Source organism: Rattus norvegicus, chromosome 1 (genome assembly GCF_036323735.1).
Source record: "Rattus norvegicus strain BN/NHsdMcwi chromosome 1, GRCr8, whole genome shotgun sequence".
Taxonomy (NCBI): domain Eukaryota; kingdom Metazoa; phylum Chordata; class Mammalia; order Rodentia; family Muridae; genus Rattus; species Rattus norvegicus.
In genome coordinates, this window is record NC_086019.1 from 59,115,969 (window position 1) to 59,140,576 (window position 24,608).

The following is a 24,608-nucleotide window of genomic DNA, read 5'->3' on the forward strand; positions in this document are numbered from 1 at the left end:
AGGGATAGGAGTAAGATTAAAAATTGTCTGGACAGGAGGGTCCAGGGATCTCTTGTGACTTGCTGGGTGCCTGGTAAGGGAGAGGACAGGGGGAGTCTATGGTGGTGACTCGAGCTTAGATTCCTACCGGAGCAGAAGATGGAAATGGCCACCTCCTGTAACAAGAAAGAACTTCTAGGAGAGAAAGGGGACATCAATACATTCACAAAACCTTCAACTCGAAATCTGTTTTGCCAATAAGTGTGCAGGGATAATGGTAAAGCAGATATTGAGGGACCAATGAATCAATGACTGACCCAAAGTGAGACCTGCCTCATGTGACAGACACAACCTCTGACACTATTTATGATATTCTTTCTGATTGACTTGCAGACAGAAAAGTAGCACACCTGTCTCCAGAGGCTTCACTCAGCAGCTGAAAGCCACAGCCAGTCCTCAGATGGAGCTCGGGAAGTCTTGTGGAAGAGTGGGGGAGAGTGACAAGCAAACTGGTTGGGTCAAAACACTACAAGAAGTCCCCTATAGTCAGATAACTTGGACCATGGAGTATGCTAGAGCCTGTGCAACCAACCCCAGAGCCGGCTGTACCTATCTGCAGTTGGTCTCCATGTGGGTCATCTAACAAGTAGATCCAGGACTGACTCAGTCTCTGTTGCCTCCATGGGATCCCTTCCCCTACCGGGACTGCCTTATTGTAAATCTGTGGGACAGAATGTGCTCGGTCTACCTGGGAGTAGATGTCCCGGGGTGGTGTGGTACCCAGGGTGTCTCCCCTTGTCTGAAGAGAAGGGAAGCATTATGATAGAAAGGATTTGTAAGGTGGGACTTGGAAGGGAAGAGGGAGAGTGACTGGGATCAGGATGTAACCTGAATAAAGAAGACATTATTGGAAGTAAAAAAGTTAGCCTGGAAAATGGAAAGATTGGTAAGTGGCTAAGAGCACTGAATGCTCTTCCACAGGTCCTGAGTTAAAATCCCAGCAAACACATGAAGGCTCGCAAATGTCTCTAATGACATCTGATGCCTTCTCTAGTGTTTCTTAATACAGCTACCCGTACTTATGTATAACAAATGAATGAATGAATAAATAAATAAATAAATTTTACCTGGTCTTAGTTTTCAGGCAATGAATAAAACGTCGAGATTGTGTTCCTAAACATGTCATGGATTGCCTGGATCTTTTAGATCTGCAGGAAACATCTCAAGGAAGAACAAGAGAGGCTGGAGAAGGATGGGGAAGGGTTTGATCCCTGAAGTTCCGCAGTGTCCACTAGCACAGCACTTGTCCTGGGGAGATGACATCTTTCACTCTTCCAGACTGTTGCACCAATCAGAATTACAAGCTGTGTGGATTGACCTGTAAAAGAGGACAATTGCTTTTGGGCCAAAATGGAGGTTCCTGGCCTCTCAGCAAGTTCACTGCTGACTTTTGAGGTCCCTGGTAGGTGAGCAAAATGAGGAGGCTCAGATCAACATCAAGTTAAGTCAGCCAGGCCCACAGGGCTCAGTGGTGTCTCTCAGATTCCCAGGCCCTCCCTGAGATTGAACACTCTACACAGTGTAAGAGGATTAGGGGATAACCAGGAAATGCAGTTGCTCAGGTGGCTGACTCTTTAGGAGGGAAGTAAATCAAAGTGGGAAGCTTCAGGACAGTTAGGTGACCTGAGCCCTCCACAGAGTCTAAGTCCAGACTCACAGACATTCATGTGTCCACAAGTCTCCTAAACACAGGCCTTGTCTGAACTGCAGTCCAGAGTAGGTTATCATACAGTGTCCCTTAGAGAGAGGACTTATTTTCCAGTTAGGCCTCTTCTGTGTCACACTGAGACTGGGTTTGTGGTACAGGTGATGCAGATGGGGACTGGCCACAAGTGGCAGTCTATCGCAGATCATGCAATAAATAAATAAATAAATAAATAAATAAATAAATAAATAAATAAATAAATAGATAGAGAGATAGATAGATAAATAAATAAATAAATAAATACCCACTTATCTCACGGCCTGCAATCCTCATTGTCACCACAAGGGAGCGCTGCTTTGACCTTCTCAGAAATAAAAGCTGACTTCCCTCAGAGAAATGGATGGATGGATGGATGGATGGATGGATGGATGGATGGATAGACAGAGAAGTGATTTGACTTAATCAGTTTCTTCTAGTTCTTTTCTGAGCAAAAACACACTGGACATGTCTGCTGCAAATGCTTTTTCTTCATTTCTGCTTTCTTTGGCTTTTCATTCAAGTCAGCCCACTTAGAATCTGCTCATCTCAATAAATGCCCATCTGTGGAATGTATAGTTTCTCACTTAGGAGCTCAGGGATTCTTGGAAGGACTTCCCAAAATCCCCTCTGAGGCAGTTGCCAGTGTTCTCTACTTCAGACAGAAGCTGCATGTAGCAAACAGACACCTGTCTAAACATTCCAGCTTGGGTGCACGTCACAGTGCACCTGCCCCAGGGTCCCTGCCAGTTGCACATGCCACAGGGCCACTACCATGAGGTCCCCTCCCTAGGGCTCCTGTACCATTGCACCTGCCCCAGGGTCCCTGCTCCACTGCACCTGCAACAGGTTCACTGCACTGTTGCAGCTGGCCCATTGTTCCCACTCAGTTTTACTGTCCCAAAATCCCTGCCCAACTGCACCAGCCTCAGGGATCCAATCTCATTGTTCCCACCCTGGAGCAGCTTCCTGAAAGTGCCGACTAACTGTCCCGAGGTGGCATATTTGAAAATCTAACTCAAAGATCTCGCCAGTCAGAACCCATTTTCTTTGCTGACACCAAGTAGATATTAGCAGGGCTTCATCGCCTTCCCTTTCTCAATTCCTTCTCACAGTTGGCCATGTGGAAGCAAAGAAACTAGCAGCAGAACATGGGATAGTCACCCAGGATATCAGCACTCCTAGAATTCTCATGAGATTGGCTGCTCTGACATGTGATACAGGGGTGGCAGGTAGGCTTTGACATTGAAGAAGCCCAGGCTGCTGCCTATGCTCACATGGGTGCCAGCACCTTAGCCTGACTCTAGATGTCCTATACTCTGAGAGGAGGAAGGAGATCATCCTACATAGAGGCTGTCCTCTTTGTCTGTGCTGGCCAAGGTCAAGCCAGAGTGTTTGAACATGCCAGTTCCAGCCACTGAGGGTTCTCTACCTGCCTGGTATTTTGCTGTGCTTTACGTCTGGCACGGTGAAGATGTGGTCCATACTAGGAATATCTTTGAAGGCAACTGCCCTGGGTTTCCATGCTAATATATATCTATGGACTGACATGGACCTAAATACCAACAACAGTGCCAGGAATGTGAATTCCATAAAGAAGAGCAAATGGGCCCTTGATGCTATCTTGTGCAGATCTGACAGGAGTCAGTATACACAATTCCCAGTACATCCAAGGGCCCGTGGGAAAATCCTCTGTCAAGGGCAGGTGATGCCTCATGAGAGTGAAATGTCAGGGTAGGACAAGACACTTGGGACTACTGTCCTGAACTCACCAGTCTCAGATGAATGGGCTTTTAAAAGTTTTCAGAACTCAGAATAGGGGTGTGTAAGCAAGGGCAGGTAATCTTTGGGAAACACATAGTTCCTGAGGAGGTTCTGAGAACTGTTGGATACACTCCTGGAGAAGACAGTATTGTTTCCGGGAGTACAAAGCAGAAGCCTGCTGATGCTATTCACAGTATTGCAATGGAGCAGTAACAACTCCCTTAGGAGCAGGATATCCTAGCACTCTCAGATCAAGCAGACAGCCTACAGCCTCTTAGCCTCATAGTTCCAAGAGAATGCGCTCATGTGTGAAGCTTCTAAAGTCTGAAAGCTGGGGAGGGGAACATGGACATTGTCTCAGTTAGGGGTCTACTACTGTAAAGAGACACAACACAACCAATGCAGCTCTTATGAGGACAACAGTAATGAACACAGGATTGCAGGTTCAGAGACTCAGTCCAGTATCATCAAGCTGGGAGCATGGCAGCAACCAGGCAGGCATGGTGTCAGAGAGAGTGAGAGTTCAACATCTTTATCTGAAGACTGCTTGGGGAAGATTGGCTTGCATGTGGATAGGAAAAGGGTCTTAAAGCCCATGACCAATGTGACACACATACTTTAACAAGGCCATGCCTCCTAATAGTGCCACTCCCTGAGCTAAGAATATACAAACCATCACAGACATCTTCCAGGAGTGGGAACTGTTTTATCAGAGAGAAGTCTCAGCTCCCATTAATATACTGAGTTCAACCCTAGATAGGGCATAGAGCAATCCACACATCATGGGATTCAATGGGGCATTTTATGAAAGAGCTATTTCCCAGGAGCACACATGTGTGTCAAGGCCTCCATTCCAGCTAGGCCTTTGGAATCTCCAGTGTCTCTTCCTTTGCAGAAGTGAAGCCTAATAAAAATTCACACTTCACAGACAGTGAATAGCAATAATGGCGAAAGGTGTAAATAGAACCGATTAGTACCAGAGTATGTGGATTGATTTTATATGAAATGTGTTTGGGTGCAGTGCAGTATCCTCTTCCATGTACCTACATACTGAGCAACTACCCTGTACAATTTCTCTCTAGACAGAACCATCTGGAATTCACTCACTGAGGGACTTATGCCCTGGAGTGGCAGCTACAGGTAGGACTTGTGCATCCATGTCACAGAGCGAAGAGACAGAGATGCATAGATTAAATGTAGAGAAGCAGACTGGAATGGTGGAGAGGCTAACCTGCCAACAACCCCAAACCCCCAGCAGGATGAAAATGGAGAACTGCAAGCAGTTTCCCAGCCAGCCTCACTCTCCATAGCCAGACTTCTTCCAGTCCTTCTGTTTTCCCAAGGAAAGAAAAGTTCAAAAAGCAGGGACAGGGAAAGAAAAACTGCTCTACTCCCAGGAGCCAAGGACAAGCACCCTGGTACCTCCCTGTCTGAGCCCATAACCAGCCACAGCCCAGTACTGGGATCATCTCTAGAGGCTCAGGGACCCAGACAGATGAGCCCTTGAATCACAGACGGCTCCTCTACAGCATTCTATGGGTGTCAGTCCTGAGACCCTGAGCCTGAGGTGCTCTGCACAGCTATTCAGAGAAGCCTTCTCCTGATCTCTGTACAACGATCTCTCTGTTGGATGTCAGAGGAGAGTGTCCACCCAGCATGGGTTGGGACTCTGGCCCTCTAATCTGTTGGTCCATGTTAACTTCTCCACAGAGAAAGCTTATGAGCTTTGCTGATGCATCCACTAGGCGTTTTGTGGATTCAGACTCAAGTCTATGCCTAGTCCTGCAGCTTTGTCTCAGGTGTTTGATGATAACCTAGAACCTTTATGTGGACTTATAAGAACAGCATCCTCTTGATGGGTCAGTTTAGAAACAACTTTGTCTTTAGAAAAAGAAAACTATACCATCAGTTTGAGGCTAATCCTACAGAATTCAAAGAAAACATGACACCCTGTGTGTAGACATGAGGACTTTAAAGCAGGAGGCAGAGGAAACATTCAAAACAGAGAACCATGGACAGCTAAACATCTTACAGGGTTTTATTTCTAACAGCCTAAAGCATTCCACAGCCCATAGAAGCCACAGTCTCAGAGTCCTTCCCAACCATGTCATGACAAGTCCTATTGTGACCTCATGAGGAGCGATTGTGAGGCGGCCCAGCAAACAGATATTAAGCTGTTGCCAGGCCTGGAATTCTTTGAGTGCTTTGAGAGGAGGTGTGGAGTGGAGCCCTCTGCAACTTGGTTGTATCTAGTGAGCTGTGTGTGGTTGTATCGGATTTTACTGTATGTGTATATGTGTATATATCAGTCTGTGTAAGAGAGTGTGTGTTCACAGATTTGCCTGTGTGTGAGTGTGTGTACACTTTTGCCTGTGTGTCAGTATATGTAGGAGTGTGTGAGTTTACAGGTTTGTATGTGTGTATGTGTTTGTATGTGTGTACGTCTTCTTGTGCGTGTGTGTGTCCCTGTTTGTATGTGTGTAAGTGTGTGTGACGTGTGTTTTTCCAGGTTTGCTTGTGTGTAAGTATGTGTATTTTGTGTGAATCTGGGTGTTTGTAAGAGTTTGTGTGAGTATAAGTTCACTTCTGTGTATTTCTGTGTGTGCCAATTTGTGTGCCTGTGGTGTGTGTGTGTGTGTGTCTGTGTGTGCACATGCCCATCCCCTTTTGCCCCTTGTATCTATATTACCTGCACCTCAGTGCAAGAGAGTGTAGAGGCCAGCAGTCAACCCGACTGCTGTTCCTGAGGTAGGTCCTCAACCTTTTTTTCAATACAGGCTCTCTCACTGGCCTGTAGCTGCCCAAGTATTTGGGATGGATGACCAGTTGCTCCCAGATACTTGGTATGCCAACCCCATAATATCATTTTAAAGGTCTATGTAGATGACTGGCTGCCTATTTCTTGATTGATTGATTTTTGGATGATTTCAAGAGTAAGAATTAGGTCACATATTGGCAAAGGCACTGGCTGTTTCCTTATTATGGTGTTGATTTTTATTCATGCTTTCTTTCTTTCTTTCTTTCTTTCTTTATTTATTTATTTATTATGGATTGCTGGATTCATTTTTGTGGTGGTTTTAATGTTTTCATGCGGTATATTATTGCTTTGATTATATACATTTGTGTACTCGGATGATTCACTCTATCTCCATTTTCAATGTCCTGCGGTTTCATCTTTTTACATTATTCCTGTTTCTCTATTTATTGAGTACAAGCAATCATTGGCTTAGACTTGATACAAATTTGCCCTTTGTGACACTTTGACTCTTCTGCCTTTGTTTAAGGTTTACTATTCACTGATATTTAACTGCCTTATTCCTTGTCGTTGGTTAATTTTAATTTTCAGTATTTTGCTCTGGAGAGTTGTGGATTTTTGTGGATCACTAGGTCCTGAAATTCAATGGAGTTTTCTCTTAGTGTTGGCTTTTTATATTTGTTTGTTTTGTCTTATACTAAGTCTTTCTCCTCTCATTTCTTTCATCTGACCTTTTTCTTCAAACAATCCATTCACAGTATTGATCAGCTTTGGCCGCCCAATCCTATTGTAGTATGACGATTTTTATTTTCATCATTGCATTTAGTATGTGTGTGCTCTTGGCTTTCTCTTTTGGGGTTGGTTATTTGGCTGGCTTTTACGTATGTTTCTTCATATTTTCCCCCTTTTCATAATTTTACTCTATTTTTCTAGTCTAGTCTTTTCTTTGTTTTTATTTTTTTCTTTTTGTTTGGTTTGTTTCTTTTAGGTTCCACATGTGTAATTTTAGTTCCTGAATTGCTCCATCTTTTTCATTATTTGATTCCTTTTTTGTTATTTTTAGGTAGCATTAGTACTGATAAAATGCCTACAGAGACTTAGGAGGAGTTACCACCTCCTAGCCCCGATCCCAGTATCACTCAGGAGTGAACCTTTCATTCCCAATTTAAAGTATTGAAGACTATTGGAAAAGGAAGCCATGCCAAGGTCCTCCTGGCCCACCACCGGCTCACAGGATCCCCGGTGGCAGTCAAAGTTCTCTGAAAGGACAAGCAGTGGTTCCAGTCAGCCATGAAAGAAGAAAACATAATGAGAAAGATCAACCACCCCAACATTGTTTCTCTCTTACAAGTCATTGAAAACAAAACAAGAATATACCTCATAATGGAGCTGGTGGAAGGCCAACAACTCCACCAGTACATCAGAGAGTCACGGCACATAGAGGAGGATGAGGCTCGGCAAATATTTGAACAGATATTATCAGCAGTGAGCTACTGTCATGGAAAGGGGATTGTTCACCGAGACCTCAAACTGGACAATATAATGATCGATATAAACAAAAAGGTAAAAGTCATTGACTTTGGGCTTTGCACCGAAACACAACTTGGACAAATGCTAAACCAGCACTGCGGTGCGTACTCTTTTGGTTCCCCGGAACTCTTCCTTGGACTTCTGTATGACGGGATGAAGAATGACATGTGGACAATAGGAGTGGTCTTGTATTATATGGTAGTGGGAAAGCTCCCATTTGATTCAGTGATCATCCAAGAATTACAAAAACAAGTTGTTGCAGGGGTGTATCCTGCCCCCTGTGGGGTTTCAGAAGAACTGGAGAACTTCCTTAGTCAATTACTAACAGTAAATCCAATGTATAGACCAAAAGCCAGCGAGGTGATGAAACATGCCTGGTTCAAAGAACATGGAAAGGGGTTCACAGGTCATTGTGAAGAACTGCTTCCCCTCAGGCCAGACCCTGAAAATTTGGGTGCAATGAAATGCATGGGATTTCAAGCCTCTGTAATAAAATACTCCCTAATAAAAAGAAAACATAATGAGGAAATTGCAACTTATTGCTTCCTACAACAGCAGGCTCTCCCAGGATATGGTTGCACAGCCCAGGCACATCAAGTGAGTCCCGTTACAGCCCCATTCCCTAGCCTTGATCCTGCTGCTGCTTTTAGATTACAACGAAAGAGGAGTGGAAGCCTGCCAGTTCTTGGCACCTTGCAGGTGTCATTCTCCCATGGTCAAGTATCTCAGTATGGCCAGAAGGCTCATCCAAAAGCAGGCAAAAGAACCACTGTGGCTGGTCGTCTCAGGCCACTACCGATGACACCTACACAGGACCACTATCACAAATGTGCCGTGAGTGTCCCATGCATTCAAACAAGCATCTTCAGTGAGAAGAGTAGCAATAAGGAAATCAAAGAAGACAACCTACTCTCCCATAGAGCCCCATTAGAGGATAAGCCCATCCCCAGCAGAGTCAGGGTCCGGCACAGAGGTTTTAAGGTGTGGACCAGGAATATAGCAAATGCCCTGAAAAATCTTTGTTGCTGCTTGCCAAGGAGAAAGAAACCTCGCCTGGGGCAGAACAGCATCTCACCCGAGAAATGAGCCATAGGGAGAGTCCAGAGAACAAGCATCAGGCATAGCCCAGGTACCTTTGTGCTTTGTCCTTTCCAGTTTGCTCTATGCTCCTCCTTCCTCTTGTCTCTGGTTTCCATTTTCCCCACAATTCTTACCTTGTATCTTCTCTAAGTTCTTTATGAGGTTTCTCCAAAACCAAGCCTCCTGCCTCTTCTTGATTTCTCCTTTTCACAGCAGGGACCCAATAGGATTGATGAGTTCCCCACTCTACAGAGTTGTCTTTTTGCCCCAACCCTTCAGATGGACTCCATCCCCCCCTTAGGCCAATAGCTCCTACAGGGTGAGGACTAGAGGTTCATGGGCTCATGGACTCTTCCATGGGCTACTGGTCCTAGCACATGTGATCATCAATCCCAAGTGCTGCAGAACAGAGTCTTATCTTTTCAAATGTGACATCCCTTTCCATTAAGCCTTAAAATTAATAACAAGGTTTGTCATTGAATAAGTATCAACAACCTAGTTTGTGGGTTATTGTTGATGGTCAGAATCCTGGATGCATGCATAGTTTTTTGCATACTGATTTTTTTTGTTCCTAAAGCCTACTGATTGGTAACATTTCTAAATGATTTCTTTCAAAAATCTTAACTGAGAAGTAGAAGAGAAGAAGTAATAAAATAATAAAGCAATCAAAGCTCCAAATGGTAATCTAAGTATTCTACCTCATATTTTTTTTGCTTAGAATAAATTCTTTTTTTCTTTCACAGTGCCATCTTGAAATTCTGTCATATCCTGTGTATAAACAGGTGGTGATTTCAGACACATGGCCAATGAAAAGACACCAGCAGAAGCTACAGCACCAACAGGAGTAACAGCAATAGCACCAGCAGCATTAGCAGTAGCAGAAGGAGGAAGAGGAGGAAGAGGAGGAGGTGGAGGAGGAGGAGGAGGAGGAGGAGGCAGAGCAGGAGGAGGAGGCAGAGCAGGATGAGGAGGAGAAAAATCTGGAGGAGAAGGAATAGGAAAAATGGAATAGGAGGAGAAGAAGGAGGAGGAGAAGGAGGAGGAGGGGTAGGAGGAGGAGGAGGACTTTGCTTCCCTGTCCTGGGATAATTGCTGAATGACTTCTTTTGGAGACAGATACTATGCTGAGCAATGTTTATGAAACAAATTATCAGAATATTAACCATTCATAGAAGACATGTCAATATTCCTGAAGAGGATCACCCCTGGAAGACAGAGTTAGATGGCAGTGCAAGCTGTGCGGAAAGTCCTTAATGAGGACGACTTTCTCAAAGCTGATGATGTAATAGTTCTGAAGAAGCATTTTGTGGGAGTCAGGGTCCCATCTACCTCTGTCTGGGCACACAGAGCTCCTGGCCTTGCATCCTGCCTGAGAGGTGACCTGGATTATTGGCTTCCCTGGTCCCCACACGGTCCTGGATTGCTTGGTTGCCCCTCATTCCTGGTCTACCCTGTGCCTCATGGTGTTTGCAGCTTCTATGGGCTGAATTTAATCAGTGATTCACTGGAGCTGGATCTGAACCCAAACCACAGGGAAGCCCTGGGCACTGAGGACAATAAGAGCAACAGACAACATCTCCTCTACTGCTTCTCTCTCTGCTCCACAAGGCAAGGCAGCTCTCACACAGGAGGCATCCAGCCTAACTCCCAGCAGGGAGAGTGTGAGATGTCTGTGGATGAGCCCACATTACAGTACGATTCTGTGGGAAGACATCTGGTAGCTTCTGATGCAGCTGCAGCAGTCAGGACACATGGAACTACAGTGGAGGTGAGCTATAGGACCAGGTAGCAAAGAGTCTGATCTGGCGAATGCTGATCTGAATCCCTGGGTGCAGGCAGGAACGGTCACTCTGGGCTACAATGAATGCCAGTCATGGGCATGCAATGTGTCACTAACACTGTGTGTGACCACATTCTCAAAGACTTGTGCAGAAAAAAACAAGTGGTCTTGAGCACTGAGTTTCAGTCCCGACTCATGGGGTACAGGATAGCAGATTGACTTGAGTATGAAATTGCATGAATATGCCCTCTGGCTTCTCCCTCGGCTCAAGATAGATGGGCCCTGAGAAGGCACCATTCATGGGTCCGCAGGAGTAGGGGAGAGCTTGGCATTCATGAGCCACTCCTAACCTTTTCTTGAGCCACTCTGGGGAGGAGATGGCATCATTTGTGAGATGGGCTTATGTGGGACAATATGCTTTGATGTATGGCACAGACTGCTCCCGTCCTTCTTGCTGACAGTTCAGGCACAGCTGTCCTCATCTCAGACACTCCCATGAGGAGTGGTGTTTGGTTCCTGCTTTACAGTTAGGGCAGGAAAACACCTAGGATATGATGGGCCACTGCAGTGAGTACGGGCCACGTGCCTGTCATGTCCTTGCTTACTTGTTTTTTCCTCTTCCTCCTCCTCTACCTCCTCCTCTTCCTCCTCCTCCTCCTACTCCTATTCCTCCTCTACCTCCTCCTCCCCCTCCTTCTCCTCCTCCTTCTCCAACTCTTCCTCCACCTAATTTCAGGAACTACCCAGAGACCTTCACAGGAGTGTAGTTCATGCTAATCAGAATGCAGGGCTGGAGATCAAATTCTGGGTAAGGTCTCAATCCAGCCCTGTTTGCTCCCCCACACACCTTCCCTACCTGAGATTTCCAAATTGCGTTTTCAGGGTCGTGGAGAATCCTCTACAGTTAGCCCTGCCGATACAGCCAGTTTCTTGGGAACACTGGGTTTAGCAGGAATCCTCTCCATCAGGCTCAGAATCTTAGAGTGAGTGAGAGGGCTTGCTGAGTGGCACACCAGGACCAGAAAAGTGTAGAGCCCTCCAGTGGTAGACTTGAAGTACTGCAGGAGTCTATTTTCTGATTTCTTCATCTCTACCTTGTTCTAAAGCCTTTTAAGGGACCCATAGGGACCTAAGAAACTTGACTTTGGACCCCCATAGCGCAACAGAGAGACTAAAGCAGCAGCCCTGTGAAACTTCTGCAGGGGACAGTGTGGACTCTGTGTTTATAGAGTGACTCTGGACTGGCATGTAGGCTGACTGACCAGCCAGTCACAGAGAGCTAGGGACAGTTAGATTCTTGGAGGAGAGAGCATGAGCGGCAGACACAGCAGAGTCGAGGCCTACAGAGGAGCCAGCTCATTTAATAGAGAAGCATATGCCCTCCCAAAAGGCTGTCAGCTCATGACACTGCACTGAAGACCTGACCCAGTAACATGCCTCATTTACACATCACCTACCTGTGCCTTGTGTAGGGTCCTCAGGTTAGATCCTAAAGTCCATCATGACTTTAAAGCAGAAGTTTGTACATCACTGCAATGTGGAGGCTACTCTCAGCTGATGGGACCCACACAGTCTGTGGACAAGTTTGCTTAAGTGAAAGTTGGCCGTCCTTGAACTCTCTGGTCTTCCAAGGTAGTGTGTGTTGACCACATGCAGAGCCATTCCTGAAGGACATAAGTGCCAAAATTCAACAATAGGGAGAGAATCCTATACTGGATGGAAGCACTCGGCTCAGTGTGGACACAAAGACATCCTATGCCATGGCATGGAGGCTCCCAAGAACTTCTAGGATCAATGTGAGGCACACAAGAGCCCACAGTGCAGCCTGGGAGAACATTAAAGTATCTGGAATTATCAGGGACCCTAAGGTATGTTGGGCAGGATATGGAGCTGATGCATGCTGGGATGCTTGGAGGAGACAGCCTGAGGTAAAATAGAGGGCAGTGTGTCACGAAAACTAAGACAGAGCAACCAACAGGATGGCTTATCTGGCCCAGGACAGATCGACTCTGCCAGAATTAGATGGTCTATGTAGAGCTTCAGTCCTGGGATTGTAGGAGCATAGAAAGCGCCAAAAGTCAGGGTGCGGACTACCTCCATGTTTTCGTATCTCCCTGTAGGTTGAAGAGGCAGAGAACAACCACAGAGGTGACCAGTATGTCCTTAGCCTGGACAACAAGTGTCTGCTCAATCATACAGACAGCTCACGACTATCTCACCAAGTGAAACCTGAGACTGCACACTGGTGGACCACCTGGTTCCTCAAGAGGTTAGCTCTCTCAATGGCATGAAGTTCAGGTGCTACCTCTTCCTATACTGGCCTGGTGAAGACAGAACCCTGGAGGACATTGTGGTCTGGGCAAGAGATATACAGCAGCCCTTTCTGTGCCAGCCAGCCTTGAAAGTTGCTTGAGATCATTCCAGCATGACCAGTCTCCAGCCTTTTCCAAGCAAGTAAGTTGTTGCCCCTTACCACTTCTGCCCACCACATCAGTCGCCTTTCCCTACCCACTTGTAGGAGATGGGACTAGCTCTGACTTAATCATAGGGCTTTGGATGGGCTCTATTTTTCCTGTTTCTGGTTGTAAGCTACTAGGATTCTCAGGAGCATAAGTGTATGAGAGAAACAAGTGTCTTGTTAGCCCTGAAGCAGCTTGGGCTCTGGTCTTATCTGCTAGAGATGTCGTGAAGGGACATGGGCAGTAGAGGGAGGTCTATGACTGCAAAGCCTGCCTAGGCTCCAAGAACCCAAACTGGGTACTGCAGAATTTCCTAGATCACAGCTCTGCAGTTACCCTTCTCATGTCTTGGTTTTAACTACTGCACCCAACACAAAGCCTCCCTTGCAGTATGTCTCAGATCCATTTGAGACTCCGCAAACCAGACATCTTTGTATGGAATGGAAAAGAACCCTTACTGCACATCTCAGGTTGTGGAGGCTGGTCCATCCTGTCTGACAGTGTTTCTGAGTCACTGGTATAGGGCTGTTTGGGGTCTCCTCTCCTCACCTTAGCCAAGGAGGTCCAGGGTCATCAAGCAGGTACAGTCCATGGGCTCTGATATGGTTCATGGTATGTTATCTACTCATGGAACCCTCAAGATTTCTTTACTGCCCAGGGTCCAAAGAAGTATTTGATGTCCCTTTACTTGGATGAGAGGAGACTTGAATGTCACTGCTGCTCACAGGTTCTTGGTATTTGAGCCCAATAGTGTATGCCTTTTTGTGAGTCATATCTGCACGTCCTCCTAACATCTGTTAGAGTAGAGGAAGTCTGTCTGGCTGGGTGGGGCAGTACCTCCTCATCTAGGCCTTCTTGTGTGCATCTTGACCTCGGCCAGAACATGTGGAGTTGGGACAACCATTCAGGATGTCAGCTGATGCAATGCCTCACACAGAGGTGCTGGCAGAACTGAGGGTTCTATTCCCTGGACATTGTGACACGAAACAGACTGAGAACAGTGGGAAGAGGAGGGTCCACAAGACTAGCTCAGGCTCCAATCTCTAAAGATCAGATTTCATCTTTCGTGCAAAATCTGGTGAAGTAGTCCTGTACGAGACGCATATTACCTTCCATTAGAAAACCTTTGGGAACAAAAACCCTAGTGTAAAGTGGGATCTGTGCCAACTGTGGGTGCCTGGAATCGGTCAGGTCTGGTGTCAGGATAGGCCCATCCACAGACATACACAGGCACACACACACACACACACACACACACACACAAACAAACACATCAGTTCATGCAAGCCTACACCCCCCCCCAATCACCTGCTATCTTGGGATTTGTCCAGGCTGCCTCAACTTAGCTTCTTCCCAACACATATGTCCCTAAATTGTGTGAACCAGGGGTGGTCACTCCCCTTGCTGGGTTCCCTATTCCTCAAGTTCAGGTGAGGTCACTCTGCTCCTCCTGATCCTTTCCTTGTCTAGAGCTTGTCACTTGACCTTCTGGTTCACAAGTGCGCCCAAGGAAGGAATAATCCATGTCTCCATGTTTACTTGGTTGCCCATACTGCTGATTCATGGCAGGAGTCAAGTGTGGAAGGGTACTTGACAGGGTCTTGGTCCTTAGTTTGTCAGTGTCTCCATGAACACAGCATTCCTGTGAGACCAAAGCACTCCAGACACAGCTTGGGATATGCTGAGTGGCATGGCAGAGTATGCCCCTGAAGAGCAGGCAGGCCCAGCATGGCCACAGTACAGCCTTGGATGTGCCTGTCTGCCTTTCCCACCAGAGCATGGCCTGTTGTAACAGGTGCTTGTCATTATCTTGGGGAACACAGCAGTGAGAACCCTGCTGGGGCTTCTGGTCTCCAGGGAGCAGGCAGGGGCCTTGTGCTCACTTGTCCCTCACTAGTCTCCTTGGCCCAGGGATTGTGGTTTTCAGGGCTCCCAGAAGCATCAGAGGCCAGCACAAGTCATCCTTACTGTGTGCAGCAGCTACAGGTGCATGCAGGTCAGGACCTGTGATGTGCCCTGTGTCTTCAGAGATAAGAAGGAGCCAAGAGCATTGGCTTACCCTGAGAAGCCACTTGGGTCTCATAAAGATTCTATTTATGTCCTTCCTCTGGGCCTGTGGAGACATTGTAGGGAACTATGCCAATTTCTTTGGATGCCAGGCTGTGCAGAACTGCAGACTGTGGTCACAAAACATAGGGAATGGACAGGACAATTACAGGCCACGCTCTGCCATGCCTCTGCCTAAAAGTGTGCAATGGGGTCAGGGTATGGGCATAAGGAGGAGCCCATGCAGATTCGAGTCTCCTTCCAATATTCATCTGTGGGCTGGGTAAAGAAAGCCAGCACAAAATCACAGTAACTTTATATGATTGTCTTTTAAAAGAAACATCAAAGATAACAGGTGTAAATCATGAAAATGGCATCTGTGTGTGCGTAGACAGCTGTTTGCATGTAGAGTGTGTACCCACACTCCAAGCACGGACTACAGGCATGGGGAGTGTCTGTCTACACTTGGAGCAGAGCATACATGCTATCAAACACACAATAAAGGCCATCATGCCCAAGCCTTGCGTCTATAAGCCACTGAAAGCCTCTCACTCCTCAGTGGGGTCTGATGTCCAATACCTTAGAGACATCTGCAGACTGTGCTGTCAGAACATGAAGAGCCATGAGAGTCTCCCCTGGGAACTCTGTAGTCTTGCTGGAAACGCAAGAGGAAAGCCCAGCCTCTAGGCCAACGTATAGCATAGTTCATACAAGTATCACTGACACACAAAGACGTTGAAGACAACATGGCAGGGCCTGGCAGAGCTGTAACTTGGCCAAAGGTGGAGTGGCTTGACAAAAGAACAATCATGGCTGTGGTAGCTCCCTAAAGCCTGGATTTCTGCCCCCTCTATTATGGGGTCTCTGAGGAAGACAAACGGATGGACTCCTAGAGCATCCTGTTGATTAGCTTGCTGTTCAGATGTGGGATGTGGTCACAGTGCTCTGACAAGGCCACAAGAACATCCATGTGAGTGAAAACTAGCCTAGGTGTGTCCAACTGTGCCCAGGGATCTGCACTCTGGCTTATGGTGTGGAGGCCCAGGGTGCAATGGGGTCAAGGTATGGCATAAGGAGGAGCCCACGCAGCATAGCATGTGAGTCCTTGAACTCACTGCATTTAAGTCCTGGGGTGAGTCTCATGTGGTCAAACTCTGCATGACTCAGGTGGCTGACATCTTACCTGCTGTGATTGACATCACTGGCTTTTACAATGTGGGTGTAGCCTTAAGAACCATGTTATATACTTGTCAACTGGAAAACAGAACTTGTGTTTCACTTAGGATGGATGTGTGTCCTTCCAAAGTATGAGTGTACCATACTTTTGTTTTCTTCCCTCCCTCTCCACTTCCAAAGTCTGGAAGGCCTCCTTGATGAGGGCTCTAGACCACCAACGCTCACTGCAATGATCACTTGGTTTTGCCATGAATGAACTTCTGTACTGGGAACTGACCTGGCACAGGGCTAGGCTTCCCTTCCTTGCTGACCGAGCAGAAACCTGTGACAATCAAGTGATACCTGGAAGAGTTCCTGTGCACCAAGTTGGGGTGCAGTTCTCTGAGTTGCATGCCTCTGTGGATGAGCCCCACAAACACCAGGGCACTGGTGACAGGCCTGGAAAAGGACAGCATATGTCACAGGAGACCCCAGGTTGATCTGGCAAGGGATAAGCACTCTTTGCTATGATTAACCTTATCTTGCTCATTGACAGACAATTCTCATTTGAGCCAAGTGTGCTAAGATTAAGAAAATAGGCTGGGGCTGGAGAGCAGGCTCAGTGGTTCAGAGCCTGGCTGCTCTTTCAAAGGTCCTGAGTTTGATTCCAGTCACCATATTATGGATACTAACTAACTATAGTCAGATCTGATGCCCTCTTTGGACACACAGATGTACATGCAGATAGACCACTCAAATAATTGAATCTTAAAAGAAAGGAACAAAGGAATGAAAGAAGGAAGAAAAGAAAGTTAAAGAATGAAAGAAAGGAAGGAAAGTATGAAAGAACGAACGAAAGAAAGAACGAAAAATCAAGAAAGGAAGAGAGAGAGAGAGAGAGAGAGAGAGAGAGAGAGAGAGAGAAAGGAAGAACGAAAGAGATAGATAGAAAGGAGAAGAAAAGAAAGGAGGAAGCAAGCAAGCCGGTCAGCCATAGAAAAAAGGGCCTGTAATACCAGACAATCAAGACACACAGTAGGGAGGGGGATCAGAAGTTCAAGGCTAGCCTGGTCTACAGCATGAGTTTCAGGTCTGCTTGGACAACTTAGTCATACCCTTTTTCTAAAGGTGAGGAGGGCTAAGGCTACTAACTCAGTGGTAGAGCACTCGTGGGGAAAGCAGACTGCTGTCCATTGATACCTCTCCTTCCTTTCTCTGAAATACACAATGGTATTAGAAGAGTCAAAGGTTCTTGGCCTAGTATCCACTATTCTATTTGCTACATCGTTAAGGGTGCAGTTTTTGGTATTTTGGTCAGGGATCAAATCTATGAAATAAAACTTAAGCAATACTCTTATTTCTGTCAGAGTGGCAGGTGGATGTTAAATGCTTGCCCACCAGCATCAGTACAAAGCTGGTTCCTTGGACTCCCTGCAAACACATCACTGCTAACTGTATGCCTTGTGTAGGCTTTTCCAGCACTGTACATAGCTTGAAAACATTCCCTGCTATGGACCCTTGAGTGGGCATCCTGCCTCTCAGTCTCAGAATGGAGCACCTGGTCACCTCTAGGCTCACAGGTCAGGGACCTCTTCCATCCCATGGTGAACAAGACTGGCACGGCTGCACACACCTTGAAAGAACAATATATTGGCAACCCTTAACGAAAAAGATGGTTCTTACTTTCCATTATGGCATTCTATAAAATACGGGTATTTCCTGGTACAATCACACATGTCATTGATTGTGTGTGTGCGTATGTTTTTGGAGGTTGGAGGGGGATAATTAATTTCTCTAAGCCCCTTCCTCAATGCTAGGCGAAAAACATTGACTCTCATATAGACTTTTAATAATTATACAGTTATTTATATATTTTTAAGATTTGTTTATTTTTCCAACTTTTTGTAGCGCTCTCTCTCTCTCTCTCTCTCTCTCTCTCTCTCTCTCTCTCTCTCTCCCTCTCTCTCTCTCCCTGTGTGTGTGTGTGTGTGTGTGTGTGTGTGTGTGTGTGTATATGTGTGTGTAATTAGATATAATACTCAGGGTCAGTACATCCTACACTTGAGCTACCCTAAACTTTTATGTTTTAAACAGCTTTATTATATCTTTGATATATAAAGCTGATATGTGCTAGAGGTGAGCATCTTGATGTTCTTAAAGACATGTTCTTTCTCAGATACAGAACACAAGCTGTCTAAAATCCTTGCTGCTCCTGCAGATTAACCTTGTCATGCACTGAAGCAATGGGGCACATACTAAGCACACTCCCTGAGGTGCTTCCTAGTTTGGTGGCACTGGCTCCATCCCAGGCACAGCTGGAGTGGGCAGCTGTAAGGTCGAGGACCTGCACTCAGGACACTGGGCCCCAGGAGCACCTCACCTGCTGGTCATCCTGTGTACCTCTGAATGTCACTCCTGGGTTCTCACTGCCTGGCACTTAACCATAGACATCACTGTAGAACTGTGTAAGGTCAGAAGGGCAAAACCATTGTTGTTATAAATTTCTACTATGGAAACGTCAAATGTTGAGCTTCTTGAACAGTATTCTGAAATGAACCTGGGAGAAACGCAAGAAATATGGCCTGAAGTCTCTTCTGGAACTGCCACTCCAGCATAAGCTTCCACAGGCAGTCAGTCTCTTCTGCACTGCTGACCCCCTTGTTTTGCAGCTCATGGATCTCCTTGCTTAGCATATCCACAAGGTGCATTTGCTGTTGCTTCTCCAGCTTCTTCCTGGCATTTCGTTTCCATGGGTCTGTAGACAGACTCCCCAGAGGACAACTCCTCTTTACTGATAGTTATGAACTGCAGATCCCTGTGCTCAATAGTGGGGGGCTGCTGTGGGGACTACAACACCAGAATGACTGTTTCTTGGGGCCTCTGCAGTGTGGAAGGTGTTCCTGGTTTGGTCGGTGTGGTCAAAGAAGAGAAGGAAGCAGGTTCAGGGAATGAGAGTGCATCTGTCACCCTTTCCTCTTCTGCTCCCTGTGCTTCCTCTCTGCTTCCTTGTCCAGACAGGCCTTCTATATCTCAGACCACCGCTACTGCTCCTCACTCTTTTTTGCTAGGCAGCAGCCACCTGAGCAGACTGGGATCCTGCCTTGTTTGCAGAAGGTGGTGGGAGATGCAAATCCACTGAAATGCCGCCAAAATCTGGTGTAGTGGACCTGTGGTAGAGGAGGTGGTGGAGGGAGGTCTGTTCATATGGGCTGGGTGACAGTGACAGGGGTGGGCAGCACCTCTGCTGGGGGTTCCCAATGGCCAGGACCACTCTTAGTCAGAGTGGAAACAGGGGTAACTGACTTGGAGGAAGGGTTCAGGTGCTCCTGTCTGGATGTCATAGATTCCACTGAGGAGCTCTGGATCCACACACATATCACTGTCACACTAGAGACCCTTGCCAGCCTCTACTCAATGGAGCTCAAGTAGGTAAAAGTCTTCCTGAAGTTCTTCCTTGGAACTTCAGGGACTCACCTGAGATGTTAGCAAAATTTCATGCATGTTTCTTCCTCACAGAGGAGGTAACAAACATGGGTAATGGGTGAATAACCAGACCTGACACTGCTTTATAGCTTACCCACCAAGTAGCCAGCTGTTCCTGTGTCTATGAAGGAATAAAAAGATTTTTCTATACACTAATGCATTCTGTTTGTGGCACTGTCACTCCTGCAATTTAGTTCCTAACCAGGTCTAGGTTGAGGGGTCTGTTCTTGTGAAATGTAAAGAAATAAACAATCAGATGCTTAAACCTGCATAAAAGGCGTACTTTTTCCTCAGGGATCTGTTTTACAATCTTTTAAAAAGCATTCAAGGGGGTTGAAACCCCGAAAGGAGCTTTGCCATTTCAGGAAAGGGCGATGGAGGGAAGATTTGTATGGTGGGTTACTGGGAAGACAGGAAGGGTTAATATTGGATTATAAAGGAAATAAATAAATGGTTTTCTAAAAAGCATGTATTTTAAATGCTGTGCTAAAAATGTAATGTTGACCCTATGCTTTCAATAAAAAACATTTCAAATTTTCTTATTTACTCATTTACACTAATTCTCATTTTCCCAGATTCATTAATTTAGTATTAGTTTACTTGAGTAGCGTAATAAAAATAAAACTTCAGTGAACAAAATTCAGGAATGATAGTTAATGTAATTTGTTGGGAACTTTATCAAACAAGTCAGATATTTGACAAGTAAGAAAGTGTTCCAGCTCATCTCAGACCTCAGTGCAGAGGTCTCCAGTGGAGACAGATGTTAGTTGCTGTTCTATGGTATATGCACACTTCTCTCCAGGAATAGGAGGTTGATCTATTAGAAATAGTGTTAAAAACCCAAGTGCCACATTAAATGACAAGTAAAATAAACATAACATTCCTTTAAAAGCATGAGCCATGGCATACCCATCATACACTGAAGGCAGGATGTTTAGCACTGAGCCACAGACAAAGATGTACCAGAAGTCGGCTTCACGCACCCCTACAAGTCTCCTGACACCACAGACCAGGATAAGGACTTTCTCCAGGACCAGATGAGATCTGTGCTAGAGACATGAGAGTAAATATGTGAAGCCATTTGGAGGTTGAAGCCTTTTGGATTTGGGGTCTCTATTCAGTATACTTCATCCTCACTACTTTGTTAGCCAGCCTTTTAAGTGTAAAAATGATCTCCACTACCTTGGAAACCTGACACTTTTTTGAAGACACATTTGCAGTGCATTTTGATCTATAAGGTCAAGGGTTTTTCAAATAAAATCCTAATTTTGGACTAATTTGAGACCTCTATGAAAACAACAATGATCAAAGTACAATGTGCCTCACTGGCTTCTGGGTGACAAGTTGACTTAGAGAGTGCCTCCTCTTATCACATTGGGGCTGAAAAGGTGATCTGCTCAGTTTTTCATCAGCCTGTCTTTACCAGGCAGTTTCGTTGGGTCACTCCACTGTCCAAGGCTTTTGAGGACTCTCTGGGGAGCCGTTTTGAGCTGAATTATTATAGGGCTCAAAACCTTTCCTTTTCCACCTATCGAGGTTGGACAATGCCATCGTCTGCTACACATGTGGCTAGAGCCATGGATCCCTCCATGTGTACTCATTAGTTGATAGTTTGCTACCTGGTAGTACTGGTGGATTGTGGTTGGTTGATATTGTTGTTCCTCCTGTGGGGTTGCAAACCCCTTCGTCTCCTTCAGTCCTTTCTCTAACTCCTCCATTGGGGTCCCCATATTCAGTGCAATGGTTACATGCAAGCATCCTTATTCCAGAGCACTGAGATGGGAATGGGTATGTGGGAGCGGGAGCATCCACATAGAAGCAGGGGCAGGGGGTTGGGAGAGTATGGGAAGGGGATAACGTTTGAAATGTGAATACATAAAATATCCAAGAAAAATAAAACTTACAAAAACTTCACTTTGTGTTCTGGGTTTACTTGAGCCATAATGATCTGAAACTGAAACCAAAGCCAATTCATTCATTCTCTCCCTCTCACTGGTTCTAAGACTTGAAGAGCTTCAAAGTATGCATCTAAAATTCTTATATTTAATAACTGCTCTTGGTACAATAGGGTGATCTCTATATACATTCTTTGACTAGCCAAAAATGCAAAACCAACCAAGCAATCAGAAGAAATCATAGCCCAGGGTCTCACTATATATTTGAGGCTGGCCTGGAATTCACTACACAGGCAGGTGCACCGGAAACTAACAGAAATCTGCCTCTTTCTGCATTCTTAGAGCTGGCATTAAAGGTACATGCCACCACAAATAGCTTTATATGAACATTTTCAAAAGCTTTTACATATACTGTGTCTAGAAAAACATTTCATTTACTTAGTATGTATCTATGGGAGAAACTGACCTTATTTATTTTCTCAACACCTGAATTGTAACTTGTAAATAACAAAGTAACCTTTTTTAGAGGAATTTTTAAAAAGCACTCAACTTCTCTTCTCTCACCTGATAACACACATATTATTATCCATCAGAATTACAGAATCACATGGTGCTGTCACCTGGTGTGGTTATCCACACCTGTTCACAGTTTAGTCTTCCTGTCTGCTCACCTGGGACTCATTTGTTACCCACGTCCCTCTTTGAGTTTGTAAATGGTGTTCTGCTTTAACATGCCAACACACGGTCTAGCCAGGATTGTTTCCTGTTCTACGCTTTAGTAAACAGGATTCTAACTGTCAGATACTGATACTGTTGTTGATACTCTAGCTACAAAGGTCAGGGCTAGGATGTGCAGGTTCCAAAGCTGAGTCAGGGTCAGAAGAGGGTTCACAATACTGCATTATACCGACTGTGAATATATCTAGGAAACCGTACCATTAGATCTGATCTGAATCATGATCCAGAAGTATTTCTCAGCATCATGCACTCAGTCTCAACTAACTTCTTCCTTGAAGAGCTGAGCAAGAGCTGTGGTAGGAGCTACTACATGGGACTTTTAGGGCCTCTCTTTATAAAAATAATTTATGTGTATGAGTGTTTGCCCAGCATGTGTGCACACGGATGCTTGACTGGTATCCAAAGAACTTAGAAGAAAGCTTCAAATCCCCTGAATTTAGGTGCAGTTGTGAGCTAACACTGGTCTTGTAAAAATACTGAACCATTGTTCCAGCCCCAGATTTTGATAACTTTTAAGAGGAGCCATATCTCAATACAGGACTACTATATGTTAGCTAACCTGGCTTGAGCCACTAGCTCTTACCTCTCTGCACCACGGAGGACAATGGCTGGTTAAGAAAGGTGGACAGGCAGTGAGAGAGGATGCCTTGATTTTCAACTTCCAGGGTAACCATGGAACTGGTACTAGTCATGAGTTCAGCTGCCTTAGGTAGAAAATATAAAGAAACAGCGGTCACTGTCACAGTAGAGTCTATGTTCAGAATACTTGTGCTTAGGTTCCTCAACCCGGTTGCTGTGTGGGAAATAAACTAGGCTTTCAGAAGATTATGTCCTGTCCACATCACTTATGATAATTAATTATAAAACAGGTAAATATATTCTATTCTATAACATTAACATTAAGATATTTAAACATTTTACAAGCTCTAAGTATATGTGTACATATTTATATAATTGTTTAAGGAAATACTCTAAAGAATATACATTCTTATGAGTGAACACAAATGAGATTCATGTGCTCTAACAACTAGGATTATAGGGGAAGATGAGTAAACACAAAGAGCTTTTACATCACTTCTTTTTGAATTCAAATTTCAAAATAAAAAGCAAAATATCACTTCAATACACTAAGACTAACCAATCAGCTTTAAAGTAACCAATTAGTCTTACCTTTCCTGAGAAAGTCCAACCAGACTAAATCCATCCACAATGAGGAGTTGTTCATGGGCACCTAGTTGTCCAACCTGAGCCACCAGAAGGATGCAGGTGTAGGGGGAAAAGAAAAAAGGCAGCATCAATGCACAGCAGCATTCCTCACAGCACAAGTCAGTGCACAGCATAATTCCTCACACCACACAGTCAGTGCACAGCAGCATTCCTCACACCACACAGTCAGTGCACAGCAGCATTCCTCACACCACACAGTCAGTGCACAGCAGCATTCCTCACACCACACAGTCAGTGCACAGCAGCATTCCTCACACCACACAGTCAGTGCACAGCAGTATTCCTCACACCACACAGTCAGTGCACAGCAGTGTTCCTCACACCATATTCAATGAACTGCAGTGTTCTTCACACCACTCAGCATCCACAGCCATGACCATCTGCAAAGTTTTTCAAAAAGCTTGAGTGCAGAATGCCCTTCACTGATTCCCTTAAAACAAATACTGGCCACATCTGCAACACCGCCTTGGACAACGACTTAACATACATTTCCAGTTTATACCGGCCAGCACTCTATGCAAAGACAAGGTCAGAACAGCACAATGAAATCACACAGCAGGAAATGAGCAAAATCCTACCCACATATACCCTGGAAGCTTGACTAGTTAGGAAAGTTTCTATTTTATGGTTCCAAACTTGTAAGAAAAATACTCCTGTAAAATGGACAATTGTGTCAGAAAATGCCTATGGACTTGGAATACTCAAAATGATTATTTATAAAGTCTAAAACAGCTACAAATCTAAAGGAATGAGAAACATAACAAGTGACCAGCCCTTACCCACATCAGGACAGAAAAGCAGCTTGGTACTAAATAATCCAGCATCTGCCTTCTCTATCTTCTATTTAAACATAATTTATAAATTTTAAAACAAGAAATTAACTTCTTGGAGGAAGCAGTTAACAGCATTTTGTAAGGAACTATTATCCAGAAAGTACTCTACTGGAATTCATACCCTGGAACTGAACAGTCAAATG

General features: G+C 45.2%; 1 protein-coding gene and 1 long non-coding RNA gene across 3 annotated transcripts; one reads left to right on the top strand and one right to left on the bottom strand.

The window, feature by feature from the left end:
• The first annotated feature begins 5,684 nt into the window (after positions 1–5,684).
• On the top strand, positions 5,685–13,278 carry Smokyl-ps1 (sperm motility kinase Y like, pseudogene 1). Of its 2 annotated transcripts, XR_010062909.1 has the most exons (4): positions 5,685–6,232; positions 7,303–8,898; positions 9,593–10,617; positions 12,750–13,278. XR_010062909.1 is itself a non-coding variant. In XM_063280831.1 (3 exons), the coding sequence occupies exon 2, from the start codon at positions 7,530–7,532 to the stop codon at positions 8,853–8,855; it is 1,326 nt and encodes a 441-aa protein (XP_063136901.1). In that variant the 5' UTR covers positions 5,685–6,232; positions 7,303–7,529; the 3' UTR covers positions 8,856–8,898; positions 9,593–13,278. The 2 variants fall into 2 exon arrangements, 1 of the variants encoding a protein (XP_063136901.1); XM_063280831.1 differs by having other exon boundaries at positions 9,593–13,278.
• Positions 13,279–18,200: 4,922 nt separating this feature from the next.
• On the bottom strand, positions 18,201–24,252 carry LOC134485008 (uncharacterized). Its single transcript, XR_010062910.1, has 2 exons — positions 22,989–24,252; positions 18,201–21,726 (listed from the first exon to the last, which is right to left on the bottom strand). It is a non-coding gene; the product is annotated as an uncharacterized LOC134485008 (long non-coding RNA).
• Positions 24,253–24,608: the final 356 nt, after the last annotated feature.